The sequence below is a fragment of the Schistocerca nitens genome, chromosome 1, assembly GCF_023898315.1.
Source record: "Schistocerca nitens isolate TAMUIC-IGC-003100 chromosome 1, iqSchNite1.1, whole genome shotgun sequence".
Lineage (NCBI taxonomy): Eukaryota > Metazoa > Arthropoda > Insecta > Orthoptera > Acrididae > Schistocerca > Schistocerca nitens.
In genome coordinates this window covers 1,164,343,302-1,164,357,441 of record NC_064614.1, presented here as the reverse complement: position 1 = coordinate 1,164,357,441, position 14,140 = coordinate 1,164,343,302, and the positions used below count along the sequence as shown (strand labels likewise).

At 42.7% G+C, this 14,140-nt stretch overlaps 1 protein-coding gene across 1 annotated transcript in view; it reads right to left on the bottom strand.

Annotated features, from left to right (window-relative positions):
* Positions 1 to 14,140, bottom strand: part of LOC126238872 (dehydrogenase/reductase SDR family member 11-like) — a 105,427-nt gene that overhangs the window by 73,300 nt on the left and 17,987 nt on the right. The window contains exon 2 of the mRNA XM_049947818.1: positions 6,683 to 6,845. Within this exon, the coding sequence (XP_049803775.1) occupies positions 6,683 to 6,845 (163 nt within the window). The remainder of the gene's footprint in view (positions 1 to 6,682; positions 6,846 to 14,140) is intronic.

Here is a 14,140-nt window from a genome sequence, read left to right as displayed (position 1 = left end):
AACACTGCTGGGATATAACACAAACAAATAAAACCACAAATAAATAATATATTTGAGGAGTATGTACATGAAACGAGAGATATCCGTATTACTATACACTGTGCAAATGTTAGTCATGATTTCGAAAAGAAATTGGGAAACTCCGTACCTTGCAAGTTCGCACACATACTATTTCACATTTAAAATAACCACAAATGACGAGTGACTAAAATGAAGAAGCCACGCCGCTTTCGACTGGCGTTCGTCTGAAATTGAAAATCGGTCACATGACATTGCTCGCTCGTTACTTATTGGTGAGTTTATCGTATTTCGGTTGTTTTCTTCCTATAGCTTGTTATTAAAATATGTTGTTTCAGGGCACCGGCACAATGAAGATTTACCACATATTCATTCTAGGTACAATTCGTTATAATTAAAAGGACATATCAGCTGTAGAGGTCCTTAGGATTTTAAGGCAAACATTAATAATATTCGAAATTGTAACTGATAGTTGTGGTGCTGCGGTGAGAGACGTGTAAGTGGGGAGTCGAAGGAAGTTCGTTCGCCTCCTGCTGCATTGTTTTATTCTCTTTTTTTCATCTCCGAATTTGCAATTAATTCTGGGACTTTCTCGTTCATGTAACAGCAGCATGATCTGCAATGTTCGATGTTATCTGCATGTAAGAGGTTAATTTTGGCTCTGGAGGGATTACAATGGCAAATAACAAAGCGGGAACATTTTGAGTATAAGTTTACAAAACTAATAGAAATCGAAAAATAACTTACTGTTTCCAGTGATTGATACATGGTTTGAAGAACACCATGAGTAAAATTGTTTATGTACATATATACACGTTTCATTCTACAGCACATGTTGTAAGCAAAAGTCAAAACAAGTCAAAGAATTTCAGATGTAAAGAGGATGCATTTTTGCAAATACGCAGTTGTTGTTATTTCAAAGGAGATTCAAAGCCATTATGTTATTAGTAACCAGAATATCATTTACAAAACGAATGTTCGTGCATTTGTCAAATGTGAGTTATATTATCAAATGGTTAGTCTACTAAGAATTTTTTTTTTAGGAAAAACTAAACTTTTGAAATTACTGAAAGAACTGTGACCACTAAACTCAGTTCATTCAACATGTTTCCAGTCAAAGAAAAATTTTCTGAAAAAAATGTTGAATTAATTAATAGAGTTTAGCAACCACATTTTTTAGTAGTTTCAAAAGTTTACTTTTTCCTAAACAAAGTGCAGCCAGCCATTTCATAACATAGTCCACATTTAACATATTCACAAATATTCTTTTTGTAAATGACAGCATGTGTATCTAACAAAATAATGGCTTTGTATCTCCTTTGAAATAATACCACCTGTATATTTGTAGAAAAACAGCGGCTTTATATTTGAAGTACTTTGATATGTTTTGACTTGTGTTTAAAAAACATGTTGCAGAATGAAAGATGCAGATATGTGCGTAAACATATTTCTTCATTATATTTAGATTTGTATTAATTTTGTAAACTTATATTCAAAATGTCCCCGCTTTGTAATATACCAGAATTAACTTCGCGGGTCGCTGTGGCCGAGCAGTTCTAGGCGCTTCATTCCGGAACCGGGCTGTTGCTGCGGTCGCAGGTTCGAATCCTGCTTCGGGCATGGATGTGTATGATGTCCTTAGGTTAGTTAGGTTTAAGTAGTTCTAAGTCTAGGGGACTGATGACCTCATACGTTAAGTCCCATAGTGCTTAGAGCCATTTTAACCATTGAATTAACTTAAATCCGGACAAATGAACGATGTAGCCTGTCGAAGCAGCTGAATATTAGCCAACAAGTCTCGAAATCCATAGTGCATTGAAGTAAAATCTTGATTGTGACTGAAGGCGGTACTTCCTTATTTTACGAAAGTAATACAGTCAAACTGAATACCAGAGTGTTGAGCACACTGTTCTCCTGCGATGGATGGTGGCAGCTGAAGGCATGAAATATGTACGTGTTGGCTTACAGTATACACTGAGGGCAAGCGAGCCATTGGCTGTATGCTGTATTAGGATGTCAAGAGAAGGATGTTTGCGACCTTTTGCCACTTTCATGGCAAATTGGGTGTTTTCATGGATGGAATTGAGATGTTCTAGGTAAATTTGGTAGTTTTTCTGGTGCATGAGGTCAAATAACAAAAGTGTCGTCTTCATACAGAAATAAATAAACAGGTTTTAGTTCAGTGGTTTCCAGTGCTCTGTTTTCATGAACAGATTTGGTACACACGGCGAGAGAGAGCTGCCCATAGCTACGACATCGGTCTGCTCAGAGTATTGTCCACTGAAAACGTGCAGTCCTAAAACATCGACTGCACACCGCCGAGCGCAGCGCCACGAAATGGCATCAGGAAGGCGGTGCCCACACGCTAATATGGAAAGTGCGGACAGCGCCACACCTCCAGAAAGCGGCCCCCGTTAGCGATGATTTAACCAGCCGCCCACTGCTGGTCTGCCTTAATTCGGCCGCAGAATTAAAGAGAATCACTGAAGAAGACTTCGCCAGTAGATGATGGGTACGAAACTCATTGAAACGTTGCGACAAGACGACGCCACCACTCGGATGATAACCCGAGAAGTATTCATCAGTGGAATACACCGACAAAGACTGCAAAGACATATCTCGAGAGCACCAATACTGAATAACAGAAAGTCGATACTTAGCCTGTATTCTGCGAGTATTAATAAGCTGTCAGTGTATCTGCATTCAGCAGGCACAAGAAGCACGTGAAGTTAGGTATTGTTTCTTCCCTTAATGGAAATAAAATTTTCTATTAATTGCAGGACACACAACAGAAAACAATATAAGTCGATGTCAAAACACTTATAAAAACTAGTGTCTGCTCAGGGCAGAACTTCTCGTTGATTACTTTCGTGGAGTCTTCCAAAATGGTTCGAGTGAAAAGCGAGATGACATTCGAGATGGTCATTATTTCGCACTCTTCCAGCCTTTGCTCTTTTAGCTGGTGGATGAAATAACCTGAGTTTAGTATGTGATGTCTACACCCGCGGAAGTGAGGATCCAACAGCTAAGCCAGATGCTTACGAAGGGGCTATGTTTCTTCAGAAATGGCTCGGAGCACTATGGGACTTAACTTCTGAGGTCATCAGTCCCCTAGAACTTAGAACTACTTAAACCTAACTAACCTAAGGACATCACACACATACATGCCCGAGGCAGGATTCGAGCCTGCGAGCGTAGTGGTGGTTATGTTTGTACCTCAGTATTGATCACTACTTGTCACATGCTTTGATTGTGAGTCTTTGGCAGGTCACACAACCTGTACTGTATGCCACTTTGTGAGAATGCTGGATAAGCTTCAACACCAGAAAGTCCATGTGCTAAGCTGCCTCGCATTTTTACTAAGGTACCCAGATGAAGGTACCATACACCCGTCCGACAATGTGGTGCATCGCATCAGCACTCCTGCAGTTAACTGAACCAAACGAAAAGCGTAGCCTTAATCTGGAAAAGGATTGGCTTCACTCGACCGTCGTTAACGCCCGAAAGCTCTTAGCGCTCCATATGCTTGTATCCTCTACACTCTCTACGGACTCGTGGGAATGGGTCGACAGAGTCACCTGGGTGTAGTCGTTCGGGACGCACAAGAAATCAACCGAGAGAATAATCGCCTACTTTCCTCGATTTCCAGTTAAGCAGTCGCATGAAGTACAGACCCCGATACGTTGTAGGATTTTGGAACATACACGCTGCTCGAGCTTTACGAATGACCTCGAAGTAAACGATTCATTGACAAATAACCAACATAGGTTCAGAGTATATCGTTCTTGTGAAGCACAACTAGCTCTTCACTGTCACGAAGTAATGAGTGCTGTCGACAGGGGACGTCAAACTGATTCTATAATTTTAGATCACTGGAGGAATGTTGACACCGCTACTCACAAGCGACTTCTAATTAAATTTTGTGCTTATAAAATATCGTCTCAGTTGTGAGACTGGATTCATGATTTCGTGTCAGAAAGGTTACAGTTCATAATATCTGACGAAAAGTCAGTAAAACAGAAGTAATATCTGAAGGCCCACCAACAAGTGTTACATGCCCTCTGTTGTTCCTGATCAGAGCAGATTGTTTGCAGATGATGTCATTTACCGTCATATAAAGTCATCAGATGGTCAAAATGGGTTGCAAAATAATTTAGGCAGGATATCTGTATAGGGCAATAAACGTAAATTGACTCTAAAACATGAAAAGTGTGAAGTCATCCACGAGAACATTAAAAAGAATCGGCTAAATTTCAGTTAGTCTACATGAAAATCACATAAATATAAAGGCTGTACATTCAATTAAATACTTAGGGATTTCGGTGAAGAATAACCTAAATTGGAACCATCACATAGATAATGTTGGGAGGAAAGGAAACCAAACATTGCGATTTATTGGCAGAAGACTTAGAAGATGTAACAGGCTTACTAAAGAGACTGCTTTCACTATACTTGTTCGCCCTCTTCTAGAATATTGCTGTGCGGTGCGTGATCCGCATCACATAGGATGGACGGAGGACATCGAAAAAGTTCAAAAAGGGGCAGCTTGCTTTGTATTATCGCGAAATAAATGAGAGAGTTCCACGGATACTTTACAGTAATTAAAACAAAGGCGTCACTCGCTGCAGCAGGACCTTCTGATGAAATTTCGATCGCCAGCTTTCTCCTCATAGTGTGGAAATATTTTGTTCACGCCCACCTGCATATGGACACACGATCACCAAAATAAAATAAGAGAAATCAGATCACGCACGGAAAGATTTAAATGTTCATCTTTCCTGCTCGGTTTTCGAGAGTGGAACGGTAGATGGACCCTCTGCCGGACACTTAATTGTGAATTGCGACTAACCATGTAGAGATAGATGAAATAGGCGACGTGCGATCAACATTACGTGGCAACCACTGGACGACGAAGTGACAGTAGTACTGGAGACAAGCAAGGGCTTTGCGCCGATACCTACATCACCGCAAACCGCCGAGATTGTGTACGCTATGGAGCAGGCTATCCGAGGAGTACCAATCGACACCGCAGAGGGAATTCCTCAGGAAGCCTGTCGAATTCTTGTCAATTCGGCTCGACAAAGAAACAACTCCAAAGCAGAAAGAGGAGAACTTCTCATCTGCATCCTTTTTAAACAATGCGTAAGTATACTTTACAAGTAATTTTACCAATCATATTACCAATTTGTGTTTCGTTACATTCTGCAGATATGTGTGTATTAATTTTATTTGAGCGCACTAATTGTAACTATGGCCAATACCATCAAAGACTCAACACATAAATAACTAACGTCAGTGAGTAATAAACTACACACATCAAAAAAAGTTAGCATCTCCTCGGTTCCGAGAGTTCCCAAACCTGTACAGAAAATTGGAATAGAGAGCAACATAAACATCGTTTCAGCGCTTTTTATTGCTCATAAAAGCCACACATTGCATCTTGTACCACCATACAGCGAGACCTCCAGATGTGGTGGTTCAGATTGCTGTACACACCGGAAAAAACACGTCCTCTTGCATTGATGCATGCCTATATTCGTGGTGGCATACTGTCCAAAAGTTATGCAAGGCACTGTTGATCCAGATTGTCGCACTCTTCAACGGCGATTCGGCGTAGATCCCTCAGAGTGGTTGGTGGATCACGTCGTCCATGAACAACCCTTTTCAATCTATCCCAGGCATGTTAGATAGGGTCCATGTCTAGAGAACATGCTGGCCACACCAGTCGAGCGACGGCATTCATGTGTAGTAAAGCCGTAACGGCGCCTTCCATGACCACCAGCGGCATACGTCGGCCCCAAGTAATGCCACCCCAAAATAGCAGGGAACCTCCACTTTGCTGCACTCGCTGGACAGTGGGTGTAAGGCTTCCAGCCTGACAGGGTTGCCTCCAAACACGTCACCGACCATTGTCTCGTTGAAGGCATATGAGACACTCACCGGTGAGGAGAACGTGATGCCAATCCTGACCGGTCCATACGGCATGTTGTTGAGCCCATATGTACCGCGCTGCATAGTGTCGTGGTTGCAAAGATGAACCTCGCCATGGACGTCTGGAGTGAAGTTGCACATCATGCAGCCTATTGCCCACAGTTTGAGTCGTATTACGACGTCCTCTGGCTGTACGAAAAGCATTATTCAACATGTTGGCGTTGCTGTCAGGATTCCTCCGAGCCATAATCCGTAGGTATCGGTCATCGACAGCAGTAGTAGCCCTTGGTCGGTCTGAGCGAGGCATGTCATCGACAGTTACTGTCTCTCTGTACCTCCTCCAAGTCCGAACAACATCGTTTTGGTTCACTCCGAGACGTATGGACGACACTTCCCTTGATGAGAGCCCTTCCTGGCACAATGTGGACGCGTTCGACCCGCGGTATTTACCCTCTAGGAATTGTTGAACCACAGACAACACGAGCCGTCTACCTGTTCCTGGTGGAACGACTGGAACTGATCGTCTGTCGGACCCTCTGCGTCTAAAAGGCGCTCGCTGCTCATGCATGGTTGTTTACATATTTGGGCTGATTTAGTGACATCTCTGTCGTATAATATGCACAGTCAACGTGTATCTTCAGGAGTTCTGGGAACCGGGGTGATGTAAAACTTCTTTTGGTGTTTGTGTTAAAACGTATGCACTTTCTACAGTAGACGTATAAGCGCCGCTTACAAGACGGAGGTGCTTCCGCCGTAACGCCAGCGTTATTGATGAGAATATCGACGCCTCCCAGGTTTTCTTTAATCCATTTGAAGACGGAAATAATGCTCTCCTCGCTGCTGACATCGCCTTCTACGGCGTGTAGCTGGCCCGGAGCATCTTTCAATTCCAACTCCTGGAAAAATAAGAGAAAATGTTAATTCAGCAATTCCAGCAAAACTATATGCCTTAATTTTACGTATTTATTTTTATTTTTAATTTATTTTTTAACTTTGCTAAAGGTGGCTGATTCAACGTTTTTGAAACCGATGTGCTCCAGTGTGGCACAGACTGACATTCTCTGAAGAGAATTTCATCTGAAAGGAGTTTTGCAGTTTTGTAAACCAAAATTAATTTTATTCTACCTACCTGTGTCCTTCTTCACTACTGTAATTGTTGGTGTCTTCTGGTTCGAGCAACTGCAGCAGATGTTATGTGTCGGTTTGTTTCAACTTAGTTGTAAAGTTACTCTAATCCTGATATCAGAGTGTAACTCTGTGGCATTCTTGTTTGTTGACAAGGACATGGAGGCAGATTCATAGCGGTTTTTCATTTAGTGTTGGAACTGTCGCTGGGATGCTCTTCTTGTTTGGTCTGCTGGCAATCAGGTGCAGGTCGGGTTTATATTGGGTAATACTTGCTGGGTCGTAGTCGATGTCCAGTCTGATAATACTACTAGATGGACATAGTTCTATCGTAAATAGTTTTTTTGATTGTCAGTTGATTCAGTTTGGGTAGTGGTGGAGAAGCATAGTCCATAATCGCTCTAATAAAGATATTGTTGATATATAAGGCTATGGTGTCGGAGCATTTTTTACTAACAAGGGAACCTCCCCATCGCACCCCCCTCAGATTCAGTTATAAGTTGGTACAGTGGATAGGCCTTGAAAAACTGAACACAGATCAATTGAGAAAACAGGAAGACGTTGTGTGGAACTGTGAAAAAATAAGCAAAATATACAAACTGAGTAGTTCATCGGCAGATATGCAACATCAAGGACACTGGGAACGCAGGAGCGCAATGGTCTCGTGGTAACATGAGCAGCTGCGGAACGAAAGGTCCTTGGTTCAAATCTTCCATCGAGTGAAAAGTTTAATTTTTTATTTTCAGTTTATGTGACAAACTCTTATGTTTTCATCACTTTTTTGTGAGTGATTATCACATCCACAAGAAAACCTAAATTGGGCAAGGTAGAAGAATCCTTTTACCCATTCGCCAAGTGTACAAGTTAGGTGGGTCGACAACATATTCCTGTCATGTGACGCACATGCCGTCACCAGTGTCGTATAGAATATATCAGATGTGTTTTCCTGTGGAGGAATCGGTTGACCTATGACCTTGCGATCAAATGTTTTCTGTTCCCATTGGAGAGGCACGTCCTTTCGTCTACTAATCGCACGGTTTTGCGATGCGGTCGCAAAACACAGACACTAAACTTATTACAGTGAACAGAGACGTCAATGAACGAATGGACAGATAATAACTATGCAAAAATAAAGAAAGTAAAATTTTCACTGGTGAGAAGACTTGAACCAAGGACCTCTCGTTCAGCAGCTGCTCACGCTACCACGGGACCACGGCGCTCCTGAGCCCACATAGTCCATGATGTTGCCTATGTGGCCCATGGACTACTCAGTTTGTATATTTTGCTTATTTTTTCACAGTTCCACACAACTTCTTCCTGTTTTCTCAATTGATCTGTGTTCAGTTTATCAAGGCCTATCCACTGTGCCAACTTATAACTAAATCTGAGGGGGGTGCGATGGGTAGGTTCCCTTGCAAGAATGGAATGTCATTGTCTAGTGTTATGTACTACATGTTGTATTTGAGTCTTGCAGTTGAATAGGTCTATAGATCGACGATCAAGTATTTTCCCGAGTTGATCAATGTGACGTGGATTCACAATGAGTGTGTCTGATGTTGCTAGTTTGTTATCGTTTTTGAAGCTGAGATGTCAGTGTATGAATAGTAAAGTACGATTTGTAACGCCTAGTCAATAGCCACTTTTGTGGTCTGATAGGCCTCGCTCTCTACGCTTTTACAGGCGTGCAACGGAAAGCAAACGTAACACAAGTCAGTGCTCGCAGACGTATTTTAGTAAGGCCACCATTTTAAAATAGGAAACTGTGGTGTCACCGCTAGACACCACACTTGCTAGGTGGTAGCTTAAATCGGCCGCGGTCCATTAGTACATGTCGGACCCGCGTGTCGCCACTGGCAGTGATCGCAGACCGAGCGCCACCACACGGCAGGTCTCGAGAGACTGACTAGCACTCGCCCAGTTGTACGACGACTTTGCTAGCGACTACACTGACGAAGCCTTTCTCTCATTTGCCGAGAGACAGTTAGAATAGCCTTCAGCTAAGTCCATGGCTACGACCTAGCAAGGCGCCATTAGTTACTTCATGAATCTAAAGAGTCTCTCTTGTATCATCAAGAATTCTGTATACCAAAGGACGATATAAAAGTTAAGTGTTCTAAAAGCTACGTTCTTTTCTTTATCACATTCATCACGTATCCTGTTCCAGACTTCGCGCCAGTCGGCGTGTGTGTACGTGTGCCCTTTCGGCTACCCGTCTCTGTGGACTGGCTGCCTTGTCAGTCCACTACAGAAACTGTTGCTACTCTCCACTTCAAATAGAGATGTATGCTACTTACATATTTGGATCCTGCAGCCATTATCAATCAAGAAACAGAGGAATGACGAGACGTAGCTGTTAGTGGGCACTGGTTTACATCAGAGGGGAAGTTGGAAATTTGCTCGGAACAAGGACTGGAACCTGGGTCTCCTGCTTAGTAGGCGGATGCTCTGATCGCTGAGCCACCCAATCACGATAGCCTGCGCAATTCTACGGGCTACCTATGGCACGCCTCCCGTCACACACAAATTCTCAGACTTGTCCACACACTATTAAAGCACTGCCCCTGCTCACTGTTCTCATTAATGGCGGCATTTCGCCGATTCCCGTAAGAGTTCGTGCGTGGTTTGCATCATCACTGAAGGGATCAGTGACTGGTCTCGCCTTAATTGCATATGTGGTGCCTGTTCTCTTGTGATTAATGAGGATAACAGGCAGGGGCACTATGTTAGTAGTGTGCAGATAAGCTGAGAATTTGGGGCTGACGGGAGGCGTGCTAGGTTAGTCCGTGCTGTTGGGATGACCACTGTGTCTGGATGGTTCAGTGGCCAGAGCATCTGGCTAGTAAGCAGGAAACCTGGGTTCGAATCCCAGTCAGGTACAAAATTTCATCGTTCGCCATTGATGTAAATCAGTGCCCACTAACAGCTCCATACCGTAACTTCTCTGTACGTTGATTTAGACTACAGCCTGAGTGCAGCATGGCAGCGAACAGGCAGAACGCTCGATGACGTCAGAACATGATCCGACGCTGTAGTGTCCGGAATTCAGTCGTGTGTAGCAGAGTTCTGCGGTGCCGTTACGACTAAAACGTGATACGTATTCCATTAGCTCTGCATCCTCTCTCACACGATTTTGGAGGAACTATCCCATAAAAAATTGGATTTTTACGTTTCGTATAGCTTTATATGTCATCTTCATGGTGAAGTGTCTATCATCTCGCTAATGGTCATATGTATTTTGAGATTCGCATTTAAGTGAGAAGCTGCGTGGAACTCGAAAAAGTGTGCAATAAAAATATGTGTCGCTATGATTTTGCCTTTCGTACGTACTACGCCATATGTTGCTGCAAATTTGAAAATGGTTCAAATGGCTCTGAGCACTATGAGACATAACTGCTGTGGTCATGAGTTCCCTAGGACTTAGAACTACTTAAACCTAACTAACCTAAGGACATCACACACATCCATGCCCGAGGCAGGATTCGAACCTGCGACCGTAGCTATCGCGCGGTTCCAGACTGTAGCGCCTAGAACCGCTCGGCCACTCAGGCCGGCTGCTGCTAATTTAATTTACTTTTTGCAGTCTCCAGTCTCGAGAAAATGGAATTTATGTAGCACGTTCACTTCTGACCACACACGACCGAGAATGAAATATTCGTTACATACTCTGTATCTCTCAAACCGTCCAAGATACCGAAACGAGATTTTGGCAGATGACATCATACTATGAGGAAATATTTTGCAACGTGGTTTATACATGGAATATTCTTATCTACGGCGGTATAGCCAAAGCTACAACTTTTTATCCACTCACTAATAGCTAGTGAAAAGCGAATTCCCTAGTACAAAAATATACGTGAAATTTCTTCTCTTATGTTACAACAAATCTTCACGATGAAGTTTTCCCTCTCTTCACCTTTAGCTCGCTTAATAAGACACTGTTTCAAGATTCTGTCACAACAGCTACTGCAAGGTGAGTTTGTGAATTTATACTGTGATTTGGCAGTAGACACACAATTAAACCAGTCAACAAGAGAAATGTAGGCAATACTCATAACAGACGACGCTTCTTCAAATAAGAAATGGTTAATGATTCAGACAAAATATCGCCAAATGTGTTGCAGTCTTGGCGGAATCCTGCAACCATTCGTACTTTTAACATTGAAAGATTGGAATGGAAACTTACCGAAGGATTTTGTTCCTGTTGTTCATCTTAGAAACACGAAAATAGTTTGCAGCAAATAGTGTATCCTAGTTTTGTTCGCATCCGCATTTAGAGTGAAGCAGTGAACTTCTTCACCACATGTAATTGTCTTTTAATGGTTAAAGATAGATTACGTATGTTTATTTTAACCCTAATGAGTAGTCTCAAATGGTTTATAAAGTGATGACTATCATATGTTCACAGCCTTGTTATCCACAAAAAAACATGTATCAATTTTTTTTCTACTAGAACGATGGTACAGATTTGGTGCGGAGCAGAACTGACCCAATAAAACACTTTCATAAATTTGAAACTATAAACACATTGACGACTTGCAGAACCTTGCAAATATTCGGCAACGTCAATATCACTGATGAATCAAGGGATATTTCTAGTGAGAAGATTCACTCTCTCACTCTGCACAGAGATATAAATGGAAATGTTGCTGTACTTTTTCATATGCCAAAGATAAATGAAGTGTACAAATAAAATGATTTGGTGAGTTTCATTCGCAGCTGTTGATTATTAACGACACACTGGGTTACACGATTATCCTAGAATTTTAACAGAATTGGAGATATATTTTCATCTGACTTTTAAACTTCTTTCTTCAGAAGTGTCATCAGTGACAACAAGCTAAAGCAGAGGTTGATGAAACTTAATGATTATAGGCGTCAATGGAACAATAGTATATTAAAAGGTTAGACAGTGAAGGTACAAATGCTGTTTACCAAATTATTCCTTTAAAATCGCAAGAGAAAGGTTGTGCGGTAGCTCTTATACATGCAGACAAACAATAGAGTCGGCCGCATTGCTCAAAAAATGGTTCAAATGGGTATAAGCACTATGGGACTTAACATTTTGAGGTCATCAGTCCTCTGGACATAGAACTACTTTAACCTAACTAACCTAAAGACATCACACACATCCATGCACGAGGCAGGATTCGAACCTGCGACCGTAGCAGCAGCGTGGTTCCGGACTGAAGCGCCTAGAAGCGCTCGGCCACAGCGGCCGGCGACTGCATTTCTATTCGATTTGATACTGGAGGGACATACGTTTCTAAAAGTCGATTTATTCATTCTAAGGAAAGTTGCAAGTGTTCCAGTGTGTCTGGCGAGTTTAATACATTATGTGAGAGTTTACGAATATATCTTGATAACTTCCATTAACGCACGAGAATTTTTGTGTCTACATTTGATTATACTTTGCAAAGGATCGGTGAACGCTTGAGCGTATTCTGCAGCAATTCGCATTCAACTACATCGCCAAAACAAAAATAGTTATCTTGAACCGGGGACCTAGAAACGATGGAGAGGCTCCATCCCCACCGTAGCACAACCCCACAACACGCGACAGCAGTCCACTCACCCCACCGCCACCCCACACCGAACCCAGGGTTACTGTGCCGTTCGGTCCCCAGTGGACAGCCCCCCCCCCCCTCCCCCCCCCCCCCCCCCTCCGGGAACGTCTGACAACAGACGAGTGTAACCGCAAATGTTGCGTGGTAGAGTAATTATGGTGCAAGCGTATGTGGAGACAGTGTTTGCGCAGCAATCGCCGACATAGTGGCCGAAACAGTGCAGAAACACTGAGCACTTCAGGCGGCGCAGAACAAGTGATTACTTGCCTCCTAACCTGCCTTATACAGGGAAGTTACAAGTCATGTGATAGTGGTATACACTTATACAGATGGCTCTAGTATCATGTATACAACGTATAAAAGGGCAGTGCAATGGTGGGGCTACCGTTTGTACTCAGGTGATTCATGTGAAAAGGTCTTTGTGATGATTATGACCGCACGATGGGAATTAACAGACTCTGAACGCGCAGTGGTAATTGGAGCTAGACGCATGGGGCATTCCATTTCGGAAATAATTGGGGTTCTGAATATTTCGAGATCCACAGAGTCAAGAGTGTGCTGAGAATGCCCAATTTCTGACATTACCTCTCACCGTAGACACCGGAATGGCCGACGACCATCACTTAACGACTGAGAGCATCGGCATTCGGATAGAGTTGTCTGTGCTAACAGATAGATAAGCGTAATAGCGTAAAATAACCGCAGAAATCAATGTGGCTCGTACGACGAACTTATCCGTTAAAATAATTCGGTGAAATGTGGCGTTAATGGACTACGGTAGTAGATGACCAACGTCACGGCCTTTGCTAACAGCACGACATCGCCTGCAGCACCTCTTCTGGGCTCCTGACTTTATCAGTTGGCCGTAGACGACTGGAAAACTGTGGCCTGATCATATGAGTCTCGATATCGGTTGCTAAGAGCTAATGGTGGGGTTAGAGTGTGGCTCGACCCTACGAAGTCGTGGACCAAGATGTCAACAAGGCACTGTGCAAGCTGATGGTAGCTCCATAATGGTATTAGATATATTTACATGAAATGCACTGGGTACTCTGGTTCATCTGAACCAATCATTGACTGAAAATAGTTCGGTTACTTGGAGACCATCTGCAGCCATTCATGGACTTCATGTTCTCAATATTTTATGGATGACAGTGCGTCATGTCATTGGGCCACAAGTGTTGGCCACTGTCTGGACGATTCGAGGGAATCATTTGGCCACCCAGATAGCCGAACATGAATTTCATCAAACATTTATGGGACATAATCGAGAGATCAGTTCGTGCATAAAATCCTGCACCGGAAAGAATACAGAACGATAATCTGACGGTCGTGGAATCGAGTCCCTATCCGAAAACATATTTTTGTTTTCAATTTTTACGTTTGTTACACTGCAGATAAACAGTGATAACACTGAATATGTTTTATTTGAAGTGGTGTATGCAGGAAAAATGTTTACTTCTGTTAACTGACTAAATCGTGAAACTAATAAAGCGGTTATT